Source organism: Tachypleus tridentatus, chromosome 9 (assembly GCF_004210375.1).
Source record: "Tachypleus tridentatus isolate NWPU-2018 chromosome 9, ASM421037v1, whole genome shotgun sequence".
Taxonomy (NCBI): domain Eukaryota; kingdom Metazoa; phylum Arthropoda; class Merostomata; order Xiphosura; family Limulidae; genus Tachypleus; species Tachypleus tridentatus.
In genome coordinates this window covers 134,408,417-134,435,041 of record NC_134833.1, presented here as the reverse complement: position 1 = coordinate 134,435,041, position 26,625 = coordinate 134,408,417, and the positions used below count along the sequence as shown (strand labels likewise).

Sequence of the window (26,625 nt, the reverse complement as noted above, 5' to 3'; positions counted from 1 at the left end):
ACTTTAGATAATGACTCTTATAGCTAAACTAAAAATTACATAGACTAACTTAATTTCTTCTAACTTACTTTTACTTCCCCTTATAATACAGGCAGAAAAATCCAGAAATGTCTAGCCTTCTAGTGACGAAGATAACGAGAAACTAAAGCTTCGAGTTATATGACATTAACAGTGCTTACAAAAGCCTAGTACAATAATACAACTGCGTACATAACGTAAACTAATACAGAGTTATGTAAATAAACTTGCTTTAACTATCGCTTTTAAAATAATTAACTTTTAACACTCTTGTAATGAAAACTTAATAGTAATTAAATTTTAAATCACTAAGTAAATTAAATAATAGTTCTTAAACTGAAGAGTTTTGTCTATCCAACAGTAGGGGGATGGCTTATGAAACTGAAAGAGTAGTTCAATGGTCTGCAAGATAAAGAATCGATAAAAGTCTCCTGAAGATAATTGTAGAGGAATCACTCTCACTAAAGAAGGTCGGATAGAGAAAGTAAAGATAAAAAGACAAAGGATGATGACTGTTGTTACCTCTATATCATCCCCACTGATATCACACTTTATATCCTTCACTGTGGATCATTAATCTAAGGTTTTATATATGCTGCATTGGGATACTGCCCTGACTTAATAATACGATATTTTATTACCAGTATTGTTATCTATTTCGCTCTTGTCTTATAACAACGAGAATAATTCTTGTCCTTGTCTTTATTTGAAATGGATGTAATTTTTATTATGCTGAGGCCCAGCAGCCAGCTAAAATATTTTAAGATATTGGGAGCCATCATTAAGCATGTTAGTTCTTAGTATGTAGGGATGGGCATAGAAAAAATAGCCGTCTCATATTATGTATTGCTGATCATAGTCTCAAAACTCTCTTATAGCAATGAAAGATATTTCTATAGACATCTAACACGGTGCTTGTTTCAGTTTTCGGAATCTGCGTTTTGTGGGTAGTCTTATGATAGGTAGCATTATAAACAATGTATAAATATATAAAATATTTTGAGTAATTGCTTAAAACTGATTATACATTTATTTGTTGGTTAAATAAAATTCACACTTAGTTAAATATGGTTATTATTTTCCCAAGTTTTCTGAACTTAAGAATTGATCGTTCAAATTGCATTTTATTGAAATTTACAAAAAAAAAAGAAGTTGAAACATAGGTTACCACTGTAAAGTGTTATTATCAACATTATTAATATCAAGATATTTGAAATGATAAATTTTACGTGATACATTTAGGAATTATATTCTCGAATTGTACATATATTTCTCTTTATAAAATTGTATATAGATGGAGCTGTATTTGTATTTTGGGTTCAATTATATGTGATGGTACAATAAACGCATATTTACTCGTTAAAATCAAAATTTTATTTGAATGTACATAAACTGCTTCACGAATATCCCAATTTTTAAAAAAAGAAACACTAAGTGTAAAGGAACTTCCATCAAGGACAAACAACAATACGAAACAATAGTAGTATTAGGAGGCCTGTTTTCATGGATTGAAGTAAGACCGTAGAGTAGAATTAGAAAATTTATCTTAAACTCATGTAAAGTGCTATGCTCTACCGTTGCAGATGGTAATTCATTCTGTAACCCGTTAAAACTGTTTAGATAGGACCTATCTTGTTTTTTCAAAATCTTAAACTTGTGTCTACTCATCGTTTTATTTTCTGAATACAGCCAAAGAAATTATTTGCAATTATATTATCAAACTTTCAAGTTACCTTGCAAAGATTAATAAGATAACATCTTATGTTCTTTTCTTAAGAGAAAATAAGTATTTTAATCTATATTTATAAGATAACTATGCCATCCCAAAAACCGTATTGGTAGCTCTGTTATGAATTAATTTGAATAAGTCAATGTTCTTTTTTTAGATAAGGAGATATACTGTACATGCTATTCCAGTTGATGCTTTGCTAGTGATTTTTATAGATGGTTTGACTGAAAACTCTATCATGATGCCAGGATAAAGATATTTTTTCTTATCATACTATTTGAGTTGATTTTCATCCATTTTAAACTTGTTATCTAGATTATGATAACCCAGATGTGTTATCTTGTACTTAGTGTTGTATGCCAAACATTTGTCTAACTTACTAAGTCATTCTGTAATGCCTCAACATCCTTACTAAAGCTAAAGATATCCAACAGTTTAATGTCATCAGCATATTTTACTAATTATGCCTATGTCATTATTATTAGCATAAATAACAAAAAGGAAAGGTACAAGCACTGAACCATGAGGCATCACTAATAGTATGTGTTCAATTTTACTGGACTCCATAATTAAGAACCTTGTATGGTTTACCTGATACACACTACTTGTAACAAATGAGATGTAAGTTTTTGCTATTAGCAGATATTTTCAAATGAAATAATTTTTATGCTGCTTCCATATTTGTCATCCTTACATAAAAATTGGAGATTGCAAAAGAAAGTGAATATGATTCATTAAAATGGTTGTTTATTACATTTCTGTTTTTTGAATTTTCAGGTAGATGTCAAAAACAAATATTCTGATAGTTTTTATTGGTTTTTTGTTAATCATAGATTAAGATCTTGTAAAGAATGAAGAGTGAGATAGATATTTCTCAGAATGAAGATTTGTTCAGACCACCCGAAGGAGAAACTGGGTGGGATAGATTAAGAATGATGTTTATGAAGGAGTAAGTATTTCTTTGTACATCCCATATAAAAGAAAACTTGTATACAAACATGTAAAATAGTACTATGCTCTTGTAAACATTTATTTTTCGTGATGAGTTGTTTTACATTTCAAAAAAGTCTCATCATGGAGAATACAGTAAACATTTTTAATGTTCTACTCTACCAAGTGACATTATGCCTACGTACTTTAATTCTAGTACAAAAGAAAGCTCAATGTTGTGGTCATTTGGAGGTGTTTTAAGTGCTGTAACAATGACAAAATTATTCAAACAATATTGTCCATTACCTTTAGGAAGCTTTATTAATGTTCTATTTGATAATTTTGTCATTGTTACAGCACTTAAAACACCTCCAAATGACCACAACATTGAGCTTTCTTTTGTACTAGAATTAAAGTACGTAGGCATAATGTCACTTGGTAGAGTAGAACATTAAAAATGCTAAACATTGCTTGTTTAGCTGAAATATCTGAATTATTTCCAGCAACTGTAAGGCTCTTAATGTGCAAGGTAACGATGTTTACACTAGGTACCTTGCTGGTTTAACTGAAGCTTTATTAATGTTCTATTTGATAATTTTGTCATAATTAGAAACATTGTACCATAAGCAAATAGTTAACACTGGTTTATTCCTAAATATAATCTAATGAAAGCATAAGCTGAAATGGCTGGTAAAAAATAGTATTTTTGTGTTTTGAAGACAGTGATTGTTCTTTAAACAATAACTTCTCTGTCTTAAAAAAGTTAAAATTTAATTTTTTATAGCTTAGGAACATAAAGGAAGAAACAGTGACAGAAGACTATTTGAAGCTTTAAGATAATTCATAATCCACCAAAAATAATGAACCAAAGCATCAGTTGAGTATATATTCCTTTACACAAGTTTACTTACTCAGCAAAATTATGAAGGAAATTAAAACAAATCCTTTCACGAGTTTTTGAATTATCAAAGAAATCCTTTTGTTGAAGAGTAAGTTTAAATTGGGGTCTCCAAAATTTAAACTTGTTACCAATAATAGCATGTTGTCCATTCTCTTTATTATTCACCTCAATTAAGTCACACATTGATAAGCAAAGTGTTTCTTATAATTTTAAATATTTGAATCATATTACTTCTAGTTCTTTTGTGCTTGAGAGAAAATTAGGTTAAGCAATTAAACCTTACATTGTTCTTCAGATTTTAAAAATTAGTTATATAAAACTTTTACCAGAATCTTTTATCTTTATACACATATTATTCCAAGTTTGTTTTGATGGAGCACAAATTTAAAGCATTTACTATGAACATAAAGGTAAGTTGAACCCTTCTCCAGCTTAACCTCTTAATTGAGGTATCTGAAGTATTACCAGTAACCTTAAAGCTCTTAATATGCAAAGTAACAGTGTTTACATTAGGCACATTGCTTGTTTAGCTGAAATATCTGAATTATTTCCAGCAACTGTAAGGCTCTTAATGTGCAAGGTAACGATGTTTGCACTAGGTACCTTGCTGGTTTAACTGAAGCTTTTAATTTTTTTTAAGTCCTATGAACAATTTTTTTAATGACCTTAAGTTTAATAAGGAAAAGAAAATAATTTTTGGTAGTGTTAGTTTGTTAATCTGATTATGATGTTAACTGTTCACCTGGTAGTTTCATGGATATGGATTAAACAGGAAATCCTTTAAATATTTTAATAATAACATTTTGGAAAATCTCAAAATGTAAAGTTAAAATATTATTATCACTTACATTTCAACACTTACAGCAAGTAATCTGGTTTTATCAGGTAAGGGAGGTTTATGTTTTTAATATGGTAACTATATTCTAACAATCTTGTTCATCACTAGAAAACTTTTCATTTTGAAATATGTTTGGTTATTATATGAGTGTTGCTTCTCTTGTTGATATGTTATTTACCCTAATTTTCTCTGATATATTTGGCTGGATATTACTTAGTGGTTAATGTACCAGGATGTGGTCCAAGGGTATGCATCATGATATAGGCACTCTGTACTTTTAATTTTGGTCATGTTATAAGAATGAAAGGTAATGTAGTTTGGTTCATAGCTAGATGACACTTGTAGTAGCAGGTGCTTCTTGGGGTTTTCTATCTGAACAGTGGTTGAAAAATTAGAAAAGGCTATATTTGAACCTAAAAAGTTTCTGATTTGACCATTTAGCTTACATGTATTTAAGGTACTATTTACACTGAAAATACCACATACCCTGATGTCATTGTCATCTAAATATTCCTAGCTTTTAAAATATAATGCTTTTTCTATAATTTTAAACATATACCTTCACATACCTCTGGAATAATCAAGTTTATTTTTCATGTAAAAAGCAGTTGAATGTCAAATGTTAGTGGAATATGTAGGCTACAAGTAATAGAGAAAATAATAGTGTATCATAACATTTAATGTTTATTCCAAATAACATCAAACATGAAATCTGCATATCAAGAAAAAAGTTATTTAGATGAAAATATCACACATGCAACATATTAAATCATACTTGCATAACAGATGTAGACTTTGTATAGATCAATTTTTATATTTTAATTTACAGTTTTATTAGGGAAAGACAAGGTAGAATTTAACTTGTGGGTAAAACTGAGAGATGCATTTTCTTCAGCTTTACATATTAAGTGTGGGATGATTTTTAGAAGCTTTTCAGGAAGCAAATTGTTTTATAGACCATAAAATATGGTATTTTATAAGAACATTGGGATATGGAATATGTCTACATGTTACAGACATAGATATATGAACATATATTACTTAAAGAACATGAGTTAGAAGTTACTTTGACAATTATAAAAAACAATGTATAGATATATTCACACACACACACACACACACACACACAGATACACTGGTCTACAAGTTAGCTAGTATGTGCAAATTTGGATGACATAAAAAGTTTCGTAATAACTCATTACAACTAAAATTATATGGCAGGCAATTGTTTGTAATTATATTTTTGATGAAAAGATATTTTATAATGATATATTTATTTTGACAATAGTAACTTATTTTTCTTTTTGTCTTCTTGTATTCAGTATGTTTGGAAACTCCAGTCCAGAAATTAAAATGATCACAAATGGAATAAGTATGTCCTTATTCTTAGGCGCTTGTATTGGAGGAGCAGTATCATCCAGGAATGCAATAGAAACTTTCCTTCGACAAAATCAGGCAACACAATTCAACACACAGCTAGAAGCTAAGGTGTCTGTCTTTTTTTTGTTCAGTGTATTTGAAATGTAAAAGCTACAACCATGAGTAAATAATGAGTAAAACAAACTGACCATATGTTACTAATAGAAAGACAGAAAATCAAATGCAGTGTTTGTTTTATCCAATGATGCTGAGTTTTATTTTTTATTTTCTAAACCTAATAAAAAATATCAAATGTCTATACAGTTCAAAGAGTAGTGTATGTAGAAAACTTTTTAAACTTTAATAAACTATGTAAAAATGAAATTAGGACAACATCCCCATGTATGTAATGGAGGGGTGGGTGTAGGTAGTACTGTGTATTGCTCAAGTAAAGGTATTTGGGGAATGACTGTCATTCCTCAGAGCTATATCTGAGACAGCATTGTTTAAGTGTAAAGGATTTATGTGTGAATTTCTTCATTTGTTTATAGGTACTGAGATTATTGGTACCATAAACCTGTTTGTACAGGTTTTGGAAAGTCTTGGAATGTCAGATATAATTTTCAGGGCCTGAAAAGTTATGGGAAAATTGAAAATTCAGGCATTTTGAAATAGATGCACATTATTAGCATGTTTGTTACATTGTTATTTCTGTGATTCCTTTTGGATATATCTATAGAATTAAATGGTAGTCTGGGCACTTGCCATTATGATCAGAAAAGGAAGATATGAAGGCAAGAACCATGCCAAGCATGTGTCTGTTGAACAAATCCTGGCTTGAGAAGGAGGTACACTGGCTGCCTTTCAAAAGATTCTCAAAATGATCAGTGCAGAGCCTGCTATACCATGTGCTCTAAAGTATTTAATTTTGGGAATATGGAATGAGAAATCTGTATACTAAGTCATCTGTGTGATAAAAGACATGACTTTAGGTTTAAGTACCCAAAAAGCTCAACAACAGTAACACTAGTACAGCTTGAAGGTATAACAGATCAGGTAAGACCTACATTTTATAAAATTTTACATCCTGTCTAACTCCTGTGATTACTACCAGCAGGCAGAAATATTAGGTCAAGGCCAAATAATGGGAATGTAAACATCTGCAAAGCATGAGAGTGACATTATGGACTGTGTAAAATTTGTTGCTTTTATATTTTAATGTCATAATCAATTATTTATAATTAAAAAAAAATTTTTGAATGTATGCAGGGTTTTTAGATCTGCCTAATCAGTGACATTTCTTCCTCATTTTATCCAAGTTATTTATTTTACAGCTGTATAAAAATTTGATTATTTTCTAGCCCATTAATTTGTTACTGAGTCGATTAAAAATGCAGTTTGAAGAGATGACTACTGGAGAGCTGAAGTATTGTGGGCCATGAAGACTATTGAATCAAATTATTCCTATAAAAGGTGTGATAAAATAGCTTATTTCAAAAAAGATCCCTGATGCCAATATTGCTGAAAAGTTCATCTGTGGAGAAAAGAAAAAAAAATGCTTGCACTGTTTGTTTTGGGTTTTGCCCTTACTTTCAAATAGAACATATGGAGAAAATTAAATGTTTGTTTAATACTTGTTTGCAATACCCAGGTTTTGAAAGAATCGCTAGTCTTAGTATGATACATAATCATTTCAGTAAAGCCATATTTAATTTGTCATGGTCTAAGGCATCATCAATATCATGCCTGCATATACTTGCAGGTATTTTCCTGTGAAAAGAAGGCTGAAATGGACTGCCAAGTTGCTTTTGTCCCAATTCTAACTTTGGGTGAGTCTTTAATGATTGTTCAGGAAAAGCATTCATGTCATTTTTATGTTTGTCAAGTTTGGGCAGCTTGGATTGGCTGGTTCTGAATCAACTGTCATTCTTGGATCCTTCTTCTGTAGGTTGGGCTTTTTATTCTCAATATATGCTCTTATTCTTTCTATTTCTAGTCTCTCCTTCCTCCCTATTTTTTTCACTCTCAGTTTGTATTCTTATTCTCTCTATTTCTAGCCTTACCTTTCTCTCATTTTATTCTCCTTTCTTTTCTTCTTTCAGTCTTTCTTCTTCTCTTTGTCTCTCTTCTGTTGACACTCTTCTCTCAGTGTGGATTCTCGTATGTGGTGGGGGACCTTCCAGAGAAGGTTCTGTTCTTTCAGAGTACCTTCTCTGGAATCTAAACATCCACCCATGTGTTTCTCATGTGTGGCAACCTATGAAGGGGAGGAGAGGATCCTGGTGGTTCAGAGGTCCAACCCTAACACATCACTTTGGCCTTGAGTTCACAGTCTTGGAATGTCCACCCATGGTCAATCGGCTGGTACAATTTGGCTAAGGTCAACCAAGTATCAGTTTTGGATGCTCTCAACAGGTGTTGTGGACATTGTATCTAATACTGATGTTTGGGTATAGTGCTCATGAAACTTATTATACTTATTTTAATGCACCTGGTCAGTCTTTTACTGTTATTGATCTTTCAGTTTGCTCCCCTTCACTATTCTCCCACTTTTTTTGGAGGGTTGACAGTAACCCATGAGGCAGTGATCATTTTCCTATCATTTTGAGAGAGACTGGTGGTAGTCGATGCCACCAGATTTGCATGCCCTGGTGGAAGCTGAGTCAAACTAACTGGCCCTCTTTCACTGCCTTCACTGATGCCGTACTGTGTGGTCAATGTGAAACTTAGGTTGTAATAGCCCACATTTTACTGTCATTCCATTGTTACAACTCTCAACAATAGCCCCCTCGGTGTGGATTCCTGTATGTGATGAGGTGGACCTCCCAGGGAAGGTTCTGTTCTTTCATTTTATCTCCTCTGGGATTTAAACATCTACCCCATGTGTTTGCCTGCATGGCAACCCATGAAGGGGAGGAGAGGATCCTGGTGGTTAAGGGGTCCAACCCTAACACACCACTTTGGCCTTGAATTCCTGTAGACAGGCGGCCTTGGGGGTGGCCCCCTTGGGTTAATCAGCTGGTCCACTTGGGCTAGGATCAACCAACTACCAGTGTTGAATGTTCTCAACAGGTGGTGTAGACATTGTATCTGATGCTGATGTTTGGGTATAATGCTCAGGAAATCCTGGCATTGCTGCAGTGTACTTGTTTTACATTGTAGTGCATCTCTTCGTAGGGCTCCATGGTGGATGGGATCAGTGGACGCTAAAATATTCCTTTTTTATTAAGGATCTTCCAAATAAAAACTTAAATAAAATAGTGAAAAACAGTCCATGGGTAAACAACCACGTCTTGAAGATTCTGAGCAGCACTCTTCAACATCTGTAATGCATGTTGTACCTTATTTTCTTATCCTACTTTATCTTTCAGACAAACCTTCAGGGCAAATGTCTCTCTTTTTTATTTAGAAGGAACTAGAGGGATTTGCTGGCTCTCCAAAGTCAGTAAAGAAGCTTAGATCTAATGACTTATTGGTGGAAACATTGACATCTTGACACAGTGAACTCCTCTTGCATTCAAAGGCAATTGGGGATATACCTATTGAGGTTACACCTTATACTACTTTGAATTCATCATGAAGAGTTATTGTTGAGAGGGATTTGAAAAACATCCCCGAGTCAGAGATTCTCACTGGTTTCTCCACTTGCAAAGATGGAATTACAATTCTGACCAATATCCTCATTCTGACATTTACATCATCATGTCCACCTTCCACCATCAAAGCAGGTTATCTTAATTGCAGGGTACGGCCATACCCTCCAAACCCTCTCCGATGTTTCCAGTGTCAGGCCTTGGGGAGCAGATCGATGTTCTATACTAAAAATATATCGTGCTCTTATTTGATCAAAACTAGACTATGGATCACTGGTCTACGGCTCTGCCAGGACCTTGGCCTCAAAGTAGCTGTACCCCATATATCTTCAGGGACTTTGGCTCTGCACTAGGGCTTTTCACACTTTCCCAGTTCAGAGCTTATACACAAAGTCTCATGAACCTCCTTTGCATCTCCACTGTTTGCAACTGTCGTTACTGTATGCTTCAAAACTTCAATTCCTTACCAAAGCATCCCACCTGGAATTGTGTTTTCCTTCCTCGGCAGGCCATGCTTTTTTAGAACAGATGATCTGCCATTGTTCCTTTTGGCCTTTGTATCCAGGTGCAGTTGGATGAATTGGGTTTGTCCTTGGATAACATTGCTGTATGCACTGGTCAGCCCATCTCACCATGGGTTATTACAGTCCCCAAATGTGGCCTATCTTTAAATTATCTGAGAAAACAGACACTCCTGATTGGAAATACTGTCTATTATTTGCTGAACATCTTTTGAACCATCCTTCCACTTCTGTTTGTATGGATAGTTCAAAATCAGGTGACTCTGTGGGCTCTGCAATGGTTTGTTGTAGTTTGGTGATTGCACGTAGAATCCCTTCTACAGCTTCTGTGTTCACTGCTGAACAGTACATCATTTCTCTTGCCCTGGATCTCATAGAAGGTAAGCAGTAGTCAAATTGCACTATTTATACTGACTCGCTTAGGTTTTTACTGACCCTGCAATTGCTTCATGTTACTTCTCACTCTGTTCTCGCCGATATTCAAAACCGACTGGCCTATTTCTCTTTAACATCTATTTCTATCCAATTTTTTTGGATACCAGGCCATGTTGGTATTCATTGGAAGGGACTTGCTGACACCGCAGCTAAATCTGTCTGCTCTGGTACTATTACCGATGTGCCTGTTCCATACACAGACTAAAGTCCTGTATTCAAGGCTCAGCTCCATGCCAGTTGGTAGTTGATTTGGAGTGAGCAATGTGAAAACAAGCATTTCCAAATAAAACCCTGTATTGGACTTTGGATGTCTTGATTCTGTAAGGATTGGAAAGAGGAAGTTGATCTTACTAGGCTACATATTGGTCACAGTTTTTTAACTCATCATTTCTTTTTATCTGGAACTGATGCACCAATGTGTTGTCTGTGTAACACTTATGTCACAATAAGCCACATTTTACTGTCTTGCTGTCATTATGATTCTCAACGACAGCACCATTTTAAAAGAAGTTTTGTCCCAGGGTTTATCCGTAATGTTAGACAGTGTTATTGGTGATGGTGATACTGTCTACCTCAGATATGTTTTTATTTTTTTAATGCCATTTAAGTTTTTTAATTTATACATTAGATATTTTTTAATGTGATTTCCTTTTAAGAACCAAAGTACATCTTGTTCAATTTGAAATTAGAAAATGGCTGTAATGTAAAATAACTCGAAACCAGCACTGGAAGGGCCAACTTCAGGTGACTAACATTGCTATTTGTATTACCCGTTAGTCATCCTGGTGAGCTATGATTATTAAAATTTTGCTACAAGTATTTTAAAACTTTTATCACTTTACTTTATGAAAATGGCTGTAACATCAAATAACTCAAAACCAGGATTGGAAAGGCCAACTTCAGGTGACTAAAGCTGGTTTTTGGACTTACTCATTAGTCATCCTGGCAAGTTATGATAATTACAGTTATGCTACAAAAATATCTTTCCAACTTGTATTACTGCTGTTTTTCTCTTATCACTGTAGACTAGATGTAAAAATTGTATTTAATGTTATTTATGTTTTTAATTCAAAAATTAAACTTTGTTTTGGTTTAACCTTAATTTCTTTTTATAAATTTTAATAATTTTACTTTAATTTTTTTTTTTGGCCAATTGTTTGGCACACATAGCCTAGTTGCTTGGAGCCATAAAATACCAAACAACTAACCAACAAACTCTCGTAGTAATTTATCTTTTGACCCAAGACATTCTTCTCTTTCTATCATATATTAAAATTTGACAAGGTTATTTAGTGTTGTTGTAACATCCACAGTATTTGCACTATTACCATAGTTGTGTGCATCTAAGCCTTTTTATTTTCACTGTTGTTCATGTTTCCTTCTACTGCTGGTAATCACTGTATACTCCTGACTATGGCTCACCAAATGCTGATCATTAATTTTTGTTTTTTTTGTGTGTGTGTGTGTTTGTGCATTTGTATATAAAATGCAAATATATGGGTGTGTTGGATATTCTGAGAAAAGCCTTAAAAGTTTTGAACTTCTGCATTTATATTTATCTGTTCTGGTAATATCTTACTTAAAAAATATAGCATTTGACAAATGACTTTATTATCAGGAGGTATATAATAATAAATCTGAAACTTCACATTTGATGTGTATTTTTATGTTTGATAAAATTCAGTATGGTTATTGTATTCCATATTGAACAGTTTAGGCTTACTTCTTTTTGTCAAAGTGATTTTGTTTCTTCTTTATTTTATAGAGAAGGTTACAAGATCGATTAATGTTAGACATGGTTAAAGGAGCTTGGAAATGGGGATGGAGAATGGCATTGTTCAGTGGGTCATACATGTAAGTATGTTAAACCATTGGTTTCTTATATTAACATTTAATGTACTCCAGTATTTTAATATACAGTATTTACTGTAACATAAACTGGTTTAAAATACTCCATTAAAAACAATAGTATTTAGAATGTTATTTTAATTAGTTTATTTTTGAATGAATGTGTTTCACTAAATACTTTCTGAAACGTTTTCACTATTTTATTCAAATGAGGACTGTAGTGATTGATCAAGCCAATAAGTGTTATAATCTATGTCTTTTAGTGGGGGAAAAAAAATTGGTAGGCTTGAAACTAAGTTTTCTGGGGACTGTACTATATGGATTAGTACAAGTGATTTACTTCAAGTTTTTCAATGCTTGCAAGTAATCAGTGAAACTTTTCAATATTCTTTAATAATTAAAAGAGGTTTGAGGTTGTCTGTTTATTCAGGTTTTATTTTGCAGTGACATAGATTACAATATGATGTGTAATCGGAATTTTTTACATTGTGAAAAGTGTAGACATTTCTTACTTTTTAAAGATAATTAAAACATCTGTTAATTAAATACTTCATATACTTGCCCAGTTTTTACAGATACTGTAATTTCATTGAAATGTATTTTTCCATACTAATAATTTCTACTTTTTGGAAGTATAATATTGTGCCAATCAAAGTTCTCATTATTGAATATAACAGAAAATCAGGCCAAAGGAACATGGATGTTTTCCTATATTGGACATTTTTGTATAGTTCTTATAATATGCTGAAACATATCAATAACAGTAATTTTTTTTTCAAACACATTGTCTGTTGTAACAAATGAATATTTCATCTTTCATTGTGTCACAAAATGTCAGTTTTTGTATTTTTTACTCTTAATAACAGTAAAGACTCAACTGATTAATTAGTGTATTATTATCATTATAAATTTTTGTTTCTTGACTAGTAAGTTTGCTACATCATTGATTTGGTTAATTTCTAGTTCTGATCTGTTTAGGTAGCTTGATTTAATGAGAAGTTATTGATTATTTGTGAATTTATAGGTTTAAGGTCTGTTATTTGCAGGAAGATGATGCATTATAGACTACTGATGAAAAATAAGCTAGTTATTTAGATCTGATCAAGAATAAGTTTTAATAATATGTACATTAATAAAGGCTATTTCACCAAGTGACTATAAATACATTAACGTTTTAAACCAGTATAACTAAAAAACTGAAACCTTTAACAATTAGATTGTAATTAATCGTCAGGTGTGTACCCTTATTGCTTAAACTATATTCTTTTACTTAAGTTCATAAAATGTTTGTTATAAAATACATCTAAATTCAAGTTAGATTGCAATATTTCAACTTTTTTGTGTCAAAGAAATAAACAGTGAGGTGCCAGTTTGCCATAATTTACCAAGTCTTATTGTTTGTTTCTTCAGATAGATTCTTGTATATTTTGAAGGGAATTCCCAGAGAATGTTCTATCTTTCCAGTTTATCTCTTTGAGGATCTCAGTATATAGTGACTTTTAAGGGGGAGAGGATCCTGGTGGTTGAGGGGCCCAATCTCTCAACACACCACTTTAGCCTTGCATTCCTGTAAATGGGCAGCATTGAGATGGCCCTACAGGATCATTTGACTGGTCCTCTGGAGCTAGGGTGAACCGAGTACCAGTGTTTGGCATTCCAAAAGAGTGTTGAGGACATTGTTTCTGATACCAGTATTTGAGTATAGTTCTCACGAAACCCTTGTAGGACTTCATAGTGAGTGGGGTTAGTAAACACTGAATATTTCTTTTTATTATAGATCTCCCAAATCCCAATAAAATATTAAAAATCAGCTCAATGATAAATAACCACGTTGTAAAAACTCCTACCATCAGTCTTCCAGTCATTCTATACCTGTACCTTTTTTTTCACATATTCCATTCTTTGTCAAACAAACCTTTAGGGCAAATATCTCCCTTTTTTATTCAAAAGGGATTAGATGGACTTGCTGGCTGTCCATGGCCTGTCGTGTGTCAATCATTGAACATGAGACTTATTGAGTGGCAACTTCATACAGCCCTCACTTGCATATTAAAGTGGATCACAACAAATGGTTTTATCTCTTCTTTATCCAAAACCATTTGCATGTACTTGTCCCACCAACAGAGTATTTACCCTGATCCCGAGCTCTGTCTTGATAATATTATTTTTTCTGTGGTCCATGAGGCAAAATTTTTGGGGTTTATCTTTTTCTGGAAGCTGACTTTCATTCCACATGTGAAGCAGCTATGTGTCAAGTGTATGAGGGTACTGAATGTCTTTCATATCCTCTCTTTCACCTCTCAAAGAGCTGATCAATATTCTATGCTCAGAATCTATTGTACTCTTATTTACTCCAAACTGGACTGTGGGTCTTTGGTCTATGATTCTGCCTTAAATGCTGGATTCCATTTTCTATCTTCTGCTCTGCATGGGGCCTTTTTGTACTTTTATAGTCCAGAGTTTGTACACTGAGTCCTGTGAATCTCCTCTTCACTTCTGATATTTACAACTTTCTTTGCAGTATGTCATTAAACTTTGATCCTTACTTTAGCATTCCTTTCTTATTGAACTACGCTTTTCTGAAATAGACAGTCTACCATTCTTCCATTTTGCCTTCATATCCAGATGCAGCTGGCTGAGTTGGATGTGTTATTGGATGACATTGCTGCTTTCTCTGATCAGCCCATCCTATCATGGTTTATTACTGTTCCCACCTCTGACTTTTCTTCAAGTCACCCCTGAGGAAGGCAGATACTCCCAATTGGAAATACTGTCTTCTCTTTGCTGAACATCTTTTGAACCATTCTTCCATTCTCATTTATACTGATGGTTTGAAATCAGCTGATTCTGTTCACAGGATCTCCTCTGCAATTTTGTTTACATTGCTGAGTTGTATGCCATTTTTCTTGTCCTAGATCACATAGGAGCTATGAGTTACACAGATTGTACTATTTACACTGATTTTCTTAGCTAGCTCTCTGCTGGCCCTGGAATTGCTTAGAGTTAGTTCTCACCCTATTCTCATAGATATTGAACAATGGATGCTCATTTTTCTCTATCTTCTATTTGTATCCAGTTTTTCTGGATACTTGGACATATTGGTATTCATAGGTGTGAGTCCGTGACGCTGTAGCTAAGTCCATCTGCTCTGGTGCCGTTACAGTCATGCTTATCCCATATATGGACTGTGGTCCTGTATTGAAGACTTGACTTTGCATCACTTGACAGTTAACTTGGAGTGAGCAGCATCGTAACAAGCTTTTTCAGATCAAACCTTCTGTTTTTCTTTGGCCATCTTTTCTCCATAAGGATCAGAAAGAGGAAGTTGTCTTAACTAGGCTATGCATTGGTCACAGTTTTTTAACTTATCATTTTCTTTTATCAGGGACTGATCCACTGGTGTATGGCCTTTGTGACTCTCAAGTCACAGTAGTCTATGTGATTTACCCCAGATGTTGAACAGTCATTGGCCATGGTGACACTGTACTACTTGCTTGTGTTTTTAACTTTTTATGAGCCATTGGCCTTTTTAATTCTATTTGTGTCTTCATTTAAGCTTGATTTATTTTTACATTTTATAATAATTTTACATTTATATTTTTTTTACCAGCTTACTTGTTTTGCTATTATAAATACCAGTGAATCAGCTTTTGTTTTTCCCTTTGTATTCTGTGTTAAATGATTGCTTAGGAAAATCTGTAGGCATTTCATGAATAGTACTGTTTACACATGAAATTTGATTCTGTAATTTGAAACCAGTTTCTGCTATTTATAAATTTCTGTAGCTCTGATTGAATGCTAAAAGAAGAAAAAAAAAAGGTATACCTGAACCCTGTTGATTGGGGGGGTGAGTTTTTAAAGGTAAAAACTACCATCATGGAAGTTACTATTTTGGATGGTACTGGAGGAAATTTTTGTTGTGACTGCATTAGACAAGTACTAATTTACAGATGTAGGGCAGCTTTAATGTTACAGGTTCTAGTAGAAATGAAGAACTGTTTGTAACAGATGTGTCATGTTTTTCTGAATAAAAGACTGTGAATCACAGGGTTTGATTCTTTTTCATGGCCTTGTGCTCAGTATGCAAATCTATGTTTAATTAATTGAAGCCTTAATTTTCTCCTTCATTATGGAGTTTTGTGGACAACGAAAAGCCATTCAGAGTGTATCTTTCAGTTAATAGCTTTGTTATTTGCTAACAGTCCCTTCAGAATGAAAATACAAGATAGTAGGTTCAGTAAAATATAACAATGATTATTTCTACTGTAGCATTAAAATATTAGTTGAGGTTTTTCTAGGCACAAATTGTATCACAATGCATATCTCTGTTTTACATCCAGGTACATTAAACTTTCAGTTCTTCATAATATGGTATTGTAATAATTCAAAGGCACCAGTTAGCTTCATAAAATATACTGGAAAACTTACTCTGTGATTTTCTTAGGTATAACTACATCAGTTATTCATGTTGTTTTTTTTCATGAGATTAAGTATAAACCAAAAGGTCATACTTTTGGTGACTAATCAGTTTTTACAACTGTGCTGTAATAAATAAGTTTTAAAAAGATTTTAGCAACACTATTACACACTATGCTGGTGTAGGTTGCTGTATAATGAATTATCTTGTGCTGATTGTGAAAACATAAAAGAAAAGTATTTAGTAAATTGTTTTAGAGTAAATTTACTCTTGGAAAGATTGTAGTTTTTTAATGTGTATACTATCCAGGTGTTTAATAAGCTTTTTTCTGTAAGTGAGCTCTTTCAGTGGTTACCAATATCTTAGTAGCTAATGTTATGTGCTATTATTTTACAAAGTAAATAATACAAAGTATAGTTTTAGAACTTCAGTAACATGAAGAGTAAATACTAAAGGTTACATTGGCAAACCTTATTCACTAGTTGGAAACATGAAAATTGGAAAGTTTTACACATTTCCAGTAAGTGTTGCCTCTTCACTGATAATGGGGATGTAACATTTCACGAGTTAAACTAGTCTTAAGCACAGACAGTGGTGTTGTACAGCCAAAATAGACATGATTTTAAAGGGTTTTTGTGGTTTTAATTATAAATTATTATAGAAATATGTAAATTATATCAAAATATAAATTTTTAGACTCTAAGCTTTTGCTTTACTAAGTGAAATAAATGCAGTAAAATGAAACTCGCGTGTCACATCCTTCCTAGCGCATCCTGTCATTGTAAAATATTGATAATTTTCTCTGACATTTTAATTTACTTAATTGTATTAGGTTAGGATAATTTAGATAACTAGTTCTGAAAAGTTTTTGTTCTCAGTGTCATTGTCTGCCATCTTTGGATATTAGCTCATCCAGACATCAGAATTATTTTAACTCATTTGTAGTTTCTTTTGAAAAACCAATTAAATTGTAGTAGTTTTAGGACATACAATTTTTTATAGATGGCAGAATTTTGTATTAATTTACATATTTGAATTAAAAAAAAACATATGTTACAAAACCTAGGCTTAGTTTTCTTGAGGGACTTCTTTTATACAAGCACAATTAGTTGAAAAAGACATTATCCTAGACATAAGTATTAAAATTATTACCTTTTATATTTTTTTTATTTGTTATTATAAAAGCAACTAAATTTTAAAAAATTAAAACTTGTTAGGGGAGGTAAAGAAAATTAACTAAATTACTTATGACAGCACATACATTAACCACAAGATGCAACTGCATAATTCCATGTGCATGCTGGTAACACAAAGGCTTCTTGCTTAATAAATAGCTTTTGCTATATTTTGAGATGGTCTAAATGCAACAGTAAAACAAATAAATGAAAAATATTAGCTTTGGTTCTGAGAATAAGTACAGTGTAATTGTCTATTAGAATGTGTAGTTATTCTAGAAAGAACAATGGTATATTAGATATCATATTCAACTTTTTTTTTACTTTGAATTTTTTATTTTAGTACAGTTGGTGTTACAGTAGATAAAATAACAGATGAAATTTAAAGTTTTGTTAAAAACTATTCATTTAGTAGGATTTAAAGATTATGCAAATGAAATTTGAAAATTGTAAGATATTAAAAAGTATTTTTATTAATAACAACCTCAGACAGTGGTGTTGTACAGCCAGGATGGTCATGTTTTTAAAGGTACTGGAGGAAATTATTGTACTGATGAAAATTATTATGGTTTGAAAACTGCAAGGTATTAAAACTATTTTTATTAATAACAACCTTTGTTTGTGACACAATAATGACAACAAAAAATTCACATATCTGAACAGACATGTGTTTACCTGCTACTAGATCAACACATTTCTCTCTTTCAAGAAAGATCTCTGTAAAACTTGTCTTGGTGAAAACCAAATTGTACTGATTATAGAACTAAAGCTTCATGCTTAGAGATAACCTTTGTCATGATTGATCATTCTCTAACAACATTCATTTGTGCCAGTGAAGGGGTGTTGCTGTCATTCTTCACAAAGAATGAAGTTGTAGCAACGTCTTCATGAGTAAAGTAGATACTTTCTGCTTTAGGAAAAACCAAAGGTACCTAGACAAAAAATAGTTTCATCAGTGGTTTTTATGGACATGTTTATTCCAAAACTACATAGATACTGAACAAAAAATCTTAGAAATGCCTATTTGGATAAATATGGTGAAAATGTATGATATAACCTGCATGTCACTTTTACACAAGACCTACTGTTTTATCTACAAGGTTAAATTTTTTAATTTGTACTTATGGGAATACAGTGCACTGTATTGACAAACTGTATAATAACCATAACTTAGTATGAAATGTGGTAGGGAGTACCTACTGTAACTTTAATGAGTGGTGGTGTGGGTGACTTTTTAGTCAGTATCAACTTAATTATATGATTAAGTTTTGTTCAGGAATACTATTAAAAACATTATAAGGAACTAAATATAGTTTGTTAAAAATAAAAACAAGTCCAAGACAAGTGATCATCAACTTAAAACCTAACTCAGTTCTTTCAGTAAAATTGTTTTATTGATGTATATCATATTTATATTTATCTCATTTTTCTAATTTTTTCAAATTGCATATAAACTAAGTGAGATTTTGAACTTTTTCTCAGGCTATTCATAACTTCAGTTGGTGTGTATAGAAATAAAACAACTGTCTGGGAACATATTGCAGCTGGAGGTAAGTTTCTTATCTATCTCTGCTAACATGTGCTTTTCATTACCTGTAAAAACTACAGACTTAAGCCTTTTATGGAAAGCTGTCATGAAATAATTGTATATTTTGAAGTTTCTGACATTTTACACCTGCATTAAACAGTTAGAACTTGTAACACTATAACTATGACAAAGGAGTAACCATTGTTATAAAATGTTCTTAATCAACTCCCTCAGTTCATTGTTGTGTATATCAAAGGACTTGAAGGTTAGTACTTGACATGTTAATGATTTTTCATTAATTTTATGTCATATATAATTGATTCAAACACTTGTTATTTTGACATTCTGGACTGAATTATAGAGTTTAGATTGTTTATGAACCTTAGCTAGACCTTAAAGAAAATATTACATGTTTCAGTCATGTGGAGAGCCTTTAGATGAGTGGAACAGTTGCAATAGACTGTAGCAAATTGGCTACAAGTCTCATTAGCAAAGTGTAGAATTGGTTATAAACTAATAGTTTATTGTTCAAACACTGGGAAAAGGCAGGCCATCATCAAAAGCATAAGCAGATGAACTCTGTCCATCAGTTGTGGGTCACTGTTTGTGGAAAACCTTCTTTAACAAAGTTAAATGCAAGTAATTGTAACTAGATAATGCATCAGTTTACAGTTTCTAAGAATTGACTTCAAAATTTTTGCCTATGTGATAAGTGTGCAATTTACTAGGAGCAAAACACAAAAGAGATAATCTACAATGATGCCAGTAATTAATGACAATTTTTTTTTTTAGATGAATCACACTCTACGGATAATTAGCAAATGTATACTATCATTTGTGGATAATCTAGAACTAGATCTGACTTCTGTTTTCATACAGGAATGTAATACAAATGGTGGTAGTGGAAATACAATGTTGGAAGGGGATAAGCAGAGTTTAATGTACCAATCTTTACACCCTTTGGATAATATGAAAACCATGCATTATTGGATTCACATACTATTTTTGTGTCATCATATATAGTGCAGTTGATAGATCTTGCTTTCACCATTTCAAACATGCAAACATTTCTTGAAGACAAAAGGACTGACTGATTGGAGCAGCTTGCATGCTTATCAGACTTCAGTCCCTTTGAGCATGTTCCTGGGAGACACCTTGTCCGTTTAGTGTTTTCAGTACTACAGATGCTCTGAAAAACAGTTCTCTCTCGAGGAGTAGTTGGGGATACCTGAGAGCATTATCATGGTTCTGATTTTGGGCATATAACATCTGCTTGCAGTGGTGATACCCTTTACTGAGGTCAAATGTCATGAAATGTAAAGATATAAAGCACCTCTTGCCAAATGTTCATTTATGAGTGTAGGCCAAATAATGAAATCACTTGCATTTCAGATCATATAATAGAGCACCATGTGCCTGATTTGAATCAAAATAAACTTAAGATAGTGACTAACTGAATGTAATATCACTGGTTTTTATGTGTTACAGATAAAATATTTTAAGTTCTAAATGTTATTTAATTATTTTATGCAGTATAAGAATACATCTAAAAATTTTTGTTGTCATTTTTAATGAACTTATCTGATGGAAGTTATTAAAATTAATTTAAATGTAGAAATTAAAAAAGTTTAGTAAAATGGACTGTATAATAAATTAACTCTGAATGATTAGCACTTGTGTAATCATTGAAATCAAGTTAGTGTTTTTTATAATACTTCAACAAGACCTAACTACTCTATTTTTCTAAATAATATGAATAAGTCTTAACATAACAGCTAATAATATTAGTTCCTGTTTTGATACTTGTACAGCAGTGGTCTTATTTCACAACTTATCTGATCAAAAAATCAAAATGCATGTGGCCTGGTTATTGATATTTCATTAACATTAGATGATAAAACGTGGTACACCTTTAATAAGATATTGTGTGTTGACATTGTTCACATATGCTTTGCTAGTCATAATTTTGAAAACTAAATTAAGAAATATATGAAGATATTTGTTTTCTTCCCAGCAACGTGTGGAACTTTATGGAAAGCCAAAATGGGCTTAAGAGCTATGACTGTTGGTGGTCTCTGTGGTGGAAGTTTGGGGTAAATTTTACATTGAATTACTAAATTAAAACTATCTCTAAAACCTATTTTGCATGAGAAAATGTAGATTTAATTCTGAAGGCATATCTTTTGAGGATAGATATTTATTTTGGTCACTGTTTTAACCTGAATTTTTTTATTAACACAGCTAATGTCATATTGTTTAAAATTAATTCAAATATTATTTGTTATACTGAATAGGCACAAAATTTGCTTCTGTTTATTATACACTGCTTTTGCTTTAGTAGAAGTAGTAAAAGGTGGAGAAGAAAGTGTTTAAGGTTTCTCAGATGTTACTAAAACATCTTCAGAAATAATGTATTGATACATTATTGGCTTAAGCCATATGAATTAAAACTTTTGATTTCAAAACATTCATTATTTCCATCAGTGCTGTTTATCTTTTTTAATAAGTCATATGAACTATAAGTCTAATTATTGCGTTATTTGATCAACAGCAGATTTGTGTTTTAATGGCTTCCTTTTCAAGTATATTTTAACAACAAAAAAAGACATGTTAAAAATCATTGTTATTAAATTCTGTCCAAATGTGTATGTCTATTAGTTTGATTTTTATGATTGTCATAATTTTCTGTTTCATTCCTGGCTAATCAAGATAGCTGGATGTTGAAGGAATATTAACCATAATGCATTTTTCATGTTTTATTTTAATTACCAATATTAATACTGAAACCTTTTTAATTTACTTATTTGATTAAGATGTCTTATAATTAACCATTTTCAGTAATTGTTAACTCTAATATTTTGTACTGGTTGCTACAGGAAATTTTCCCACAAAGTATTGTGATCACATTGGCCTAAATCTGCAATATGTTTACTTTTTTTTTTCTAAATTTTATATTTACTTACATGTCACATGTTGCCTAGTGTCCTGAAGCTAATAGAACTCTTTAAATAAGTATATCAACTACATCTGACAAAGGAGATCTACATGGCACATAAGATAAATAAAGATAGCTTGTGTTATATATTTTACATATATCTATAAGTCACTTACATTAACATTTGTTGTTTTTAAAGGTCAATTAATTTTAAAATACATTTTAAGTACAATAACTATAACCCAAATTCATCTGCCAATAATTATTAATTCCTAGCTTTTATGTATATTAATGACAGTTTATTTAGACCTTTTAAGGGAAGGAATGAAAGAGTTTTCCTAAAATCACATTGAAGAGATGTTTCCAGGTGTTTAAAAATGTTCTTTACCTCACAAAATAAAATGAAAAAGAATGCTTTACAGATAAATTGTATGTACACACAAATACACATGCAAATACAGTTGGTTTAAAGAGATGTTATGTTCATTCAGAAGTAATAAATATTTGCTATTCACATGTAAGATTTTGAGGATAAAAAGTACAAACCTTTTTGGCTGAAGGTAATTTATTGTTCATATTTATTAAATGTTTTTTTTTTAAGAATATTATTATTTGATTTTAGGTAATTTACTGTAGTATCTTTCATAAGTATAAAAACATGTAAATAAAACAGAATTATGATAAAGATATATGTATTTACAGATTACTTGCAGGCTGCCTGTCTGTTGGTGCTTTGTGGATTAGTGGTGTAACATTAGCAGAAATTCGATACTGGCAACATAACTACTGGTGTGAGCAGCACAAGTGAGAAATTGTTATCACATATTTATTTAGTAATACTGTGAGCATATTGTGAAGAACTATACTTTAATAATTGTATTATTTATATATTTTTCATGCTATTTTGAGATCTTTAAGATAGCAACTTTTGTTTTTAACTGTAAACAATTTGAGAAAAAGTAAAGATTGATAACTGTATTAGTATTTTTTGTACCATTTTTAAACCTTGGAAATTCAATCTTTTACAGATTGTGTTATTAAAATGCTTACATTTATTGTAACCTTATGTTTATTGTCCTGCTTTGTAGTACCAAGTTTTATGGACACATAGGTCAGGTGAAGTTTTAGTTATAGGAACTTGCTACTTGCAAAACTATTGTCTGTCAAAATTTAAATGATTCAACAATTTTTTTTTTATATTTTAAGTTTCTGATGTTTATTTCTTCAAAAGCAAGACCAACTAAGTTTCCAATTGGAAAAAAAAAAAGGCCATACGTTTTTTAGTCATATACTACCACTGCAAGTATTGAAAGTTTAGGGAATATAGCAATATCTGACTTGTATTGACCACTGGTGGCAAATTAAAACAAATTTAAAGAATTTGAAAGTATATTTATAGAAACATAAGGTATATTTCTTCAACTTCCAAAGTAAGCAAGTTATAGTCTTCACACAGATAGATACAGGATTTTATTATTAGTGACACAGAGTAAATACTATTTTGTTTATGTGTAAAAACATAAATTTAGATAATGGTTAAAAGGTAAGGAAGTAGCTACAGTAATAATTAATGTTTTTTATGAAGTTACTATTAAAAACTGTTTCAACTGATCTGGTCTTTCTTGTATTGGTTTTGAACATTTAGTATTTACAAAAAACTTGTTTTTGTGTCATTTCAACTTATGCTCACCATGAATTATTAAAATTAAAAATGTATTTACTTTATTTAAAGGAAACGAGCAACTACTGCCAAGAAAAAAGAAACAAGTGAAAATTTGCTATTGAAAGATCGAGAAGAAAGGTTAGCCCAGGAGACTCAAGGGCAGAAATCATAGACTTGTGTCATTTAGTACAGTAGAAATGTTTTACAAGCTGTTATCTTATGTTTCACACTTTAGGCTGTAGAAAAATATATAAATGAATAAAAGTAGTGTAAGGTTAAATCAAATTATTTGAAGGATTCTTTACCTTACATTGCACAGATACATTTACTCCTGCATTTTTACGTTTATATATGAATATACATATGTTTTACAAATATAGCTTGGAGTGGTTTTTAGTTAAATATTGCAAGACTTAGTTGCTATCAAGCTTTCCAGATAGATTTAATATTTGTTTACTTTCTTGTGAAACTTACCTAGAGGCATAAAAAACTACATATAGTGCTATCTGTGATTGACCTACTTTGGTTTATCAGAGTTGGAATAGCTCAAAACTGTAGTTTCATAATATTGGTTTTGTTACTTAGAGTTACTAGGTTTTCATGTTATATTTCATACTAACATAAGGTGAAATAGATCCTGAGCTTCAACAAGCTAAAAGTTCTTGTTCAATTTTTTGCAATGAGAGAACGAGTGTTTAGTTATAAGTTTGGTCAACAGATTTTAAGCTCATGTAACCTTTCATTAACTTAAAAATGCAGAAGTACTTATACTTATAATACTTATATACTTATACTAAAATATACTTATACTAAAATACTTATAAGCCCATACAAACAAAGAATTTATAAGTGTCTTTGTTACTCTCTTTTATTTATGTCGAAACTCTAAACTAAACTATGATGGTGGTTATTCCTTGAATTTAGTACGGTTTAAGATTTTTGGTTTCCAAAGTTTCTTTTATACAGATACACTCTTCGTTGTCAACTACATATGCAGTCTTGACCCAAATGCATGTAGCTGGAATTACTAAGTTTTATACACTTCCAAGCCACATTATAGAACCCACAAATCTCATCTGCAGCAAGAATAAATGTATTGATAATTGACAAGAATAAAACTATCGATGAATAACGCGTAAGTGTTTAAGTTTGTTAATTTTGTCTTTTATCTCAAAAATACATTTTAGAGCCATATACCCTGAAATTTGTGGATAGTCTGGTTTCAAGAGATTTATAATTTTATTTCTCAGTTACTGTTTTTTACCCATAAATATAAGACTAGCATAAATTTGGAGACATTAGAGTTTGGTTTCCTAGGTGTACTTCATTTAAAAGTATTTTAATATATCAAGTTATGAAAGATTAGGATCTTTTTTATCAACCTTTTTTTTTTACTCTTTCTAGTTTGTTATGGAATTATTGATAATTACAAGGAACATAAAACTGTCAAGTTAACTATACAATTCTGTAATTGTTGGTTTATGATATATTATTCTGGAATGATCATCAGTGTTGTTAATATCTAACTCAGAATTGTTTTTTTTTGGATATACATAATCATCGGTAAATATTTATTCAGATGTTCTTTTTTCTTTATAAATGACAAAGATGTTGCCAACATGCCCGTGATATTTAACAGGTTTAAAACTCTCAGCACATAGCATTGCCATATGTTTGATCATAATCATAATTATTAAACTAAAAATGAGGTTTTATTCTGCCAAATTCAATAAAATCATATGATTAAGTCTTGTATCGTACAACTGTATTGCTTTTAAATACCAAATATGCTGTTAGTTAATGGTGTTTCAGGATAAAAGCTTGCAGAACAGATTGGTTCATTAAATCATAGGTTTTAAATTGTTAAGAAATCTCAAAATATCCTCGTTTTTTCCAAATGTTTTAAGACAATTAAAAAAACCTTTCCATTTTCCGATTATAGGTACATGTATTTAAAAAACTCACTGGTCAAATAACCTTGTATACTATACCAATATGATATAATGTTTTGGAAAATTATTAAAAAGTAGGAAAATAATTAATATTCTCTAAAACGTAAAACTGAAACTTTCTCCTCCGGAGATTTGTTTTTTTAACAAACAAGCTTTCTTTATATAACCATCATTAAATGATTACATACATATGCTATAGATTTCTTTTCAGTTTCAACAAAAGTAAAATTGAAAGGAGAGTATGATGTAGAGACCTAACGTTTTCTTTGATTGACCGTACCTTCAGCTGTGGACTGAAGTTTCGACTATTTGAAAATTTGAAGGCACATCAGCACAGCTTGGGTTAGAAAGTCAAAGAAATAGTTAGGCCTCTTTTAACGGTGAGTTGTATAGAACGATAACAAAAAATGTTATTAAAGTATCACAAGCTTTCAGCACTTACTAGAGCCGTCTTCAGGTAAGATCATAGGCGTTTTTTTCTTGTATTCTAAAATGTAAGTTTACTTTAGGTATAGCGAGTAAGGGAAAATTCAAACACTATGCATAGAATCCTATTATACATTATTGTTTTTTATGATTTCTCTCCCATTCTCCTCGTAATTAAGAAATAAGGTAAGAATAATTTTTAATTTCTCATTTGTGTGAAATGTAGCTGTGAGTATTTTTTACAAGACATCATCATCACCTGTGGGTGATTGTATTGACAAACATTTATTATAATTTTTTTTTGTCAGAAACTGTATTTTTGAAATACGTCCTATTAAAAGAATCTAGTTTAATAAA

The 26,625-nt window shown here is 31.5% G+C and overlaps 1 protein-coding gene across 2 annotated transcripts; it reads left to right on the top strand.

Moving 5' to 3' along the window:
* Positions 1-1,304: 1,304 nt before the first annotated feature.
* Positions 1,305-26,625, top strand: 140up (RPII140-upstream gene protein). Of its 2 annotated transcripts, none has more exons than XM_076457368.1 (8): positions 1,305-1,531; positions 2,581-2,696; positions 5,739-5,904; positions 12,090-12,178; positions 19,247-19,314; positions 21,307-21,385; positions 22,930-23,031; positions 23,960-26,625. In XM_076457368.1, exons 2-8 carry the CDS (start codon positions 2,599-2,601, stop codon positions 24,060-24,062), a joined length of 705 nt encoding a protein of 234 aa, XP_076313483.1. In that variant the 5' UTR covers positions 1,305-1,531; positions 2,581-2,598; the 3' UTR covers positions 24,063-26,625. The 2 variants fall into 2 exon arrangements, with proteins under 2 accessions (XP_076313483.1, XP_076313484.1); XM_076457369.1 differs by lacking the exon at positions 1,305-1,531 and adding an exon at positions 3,462-3,553.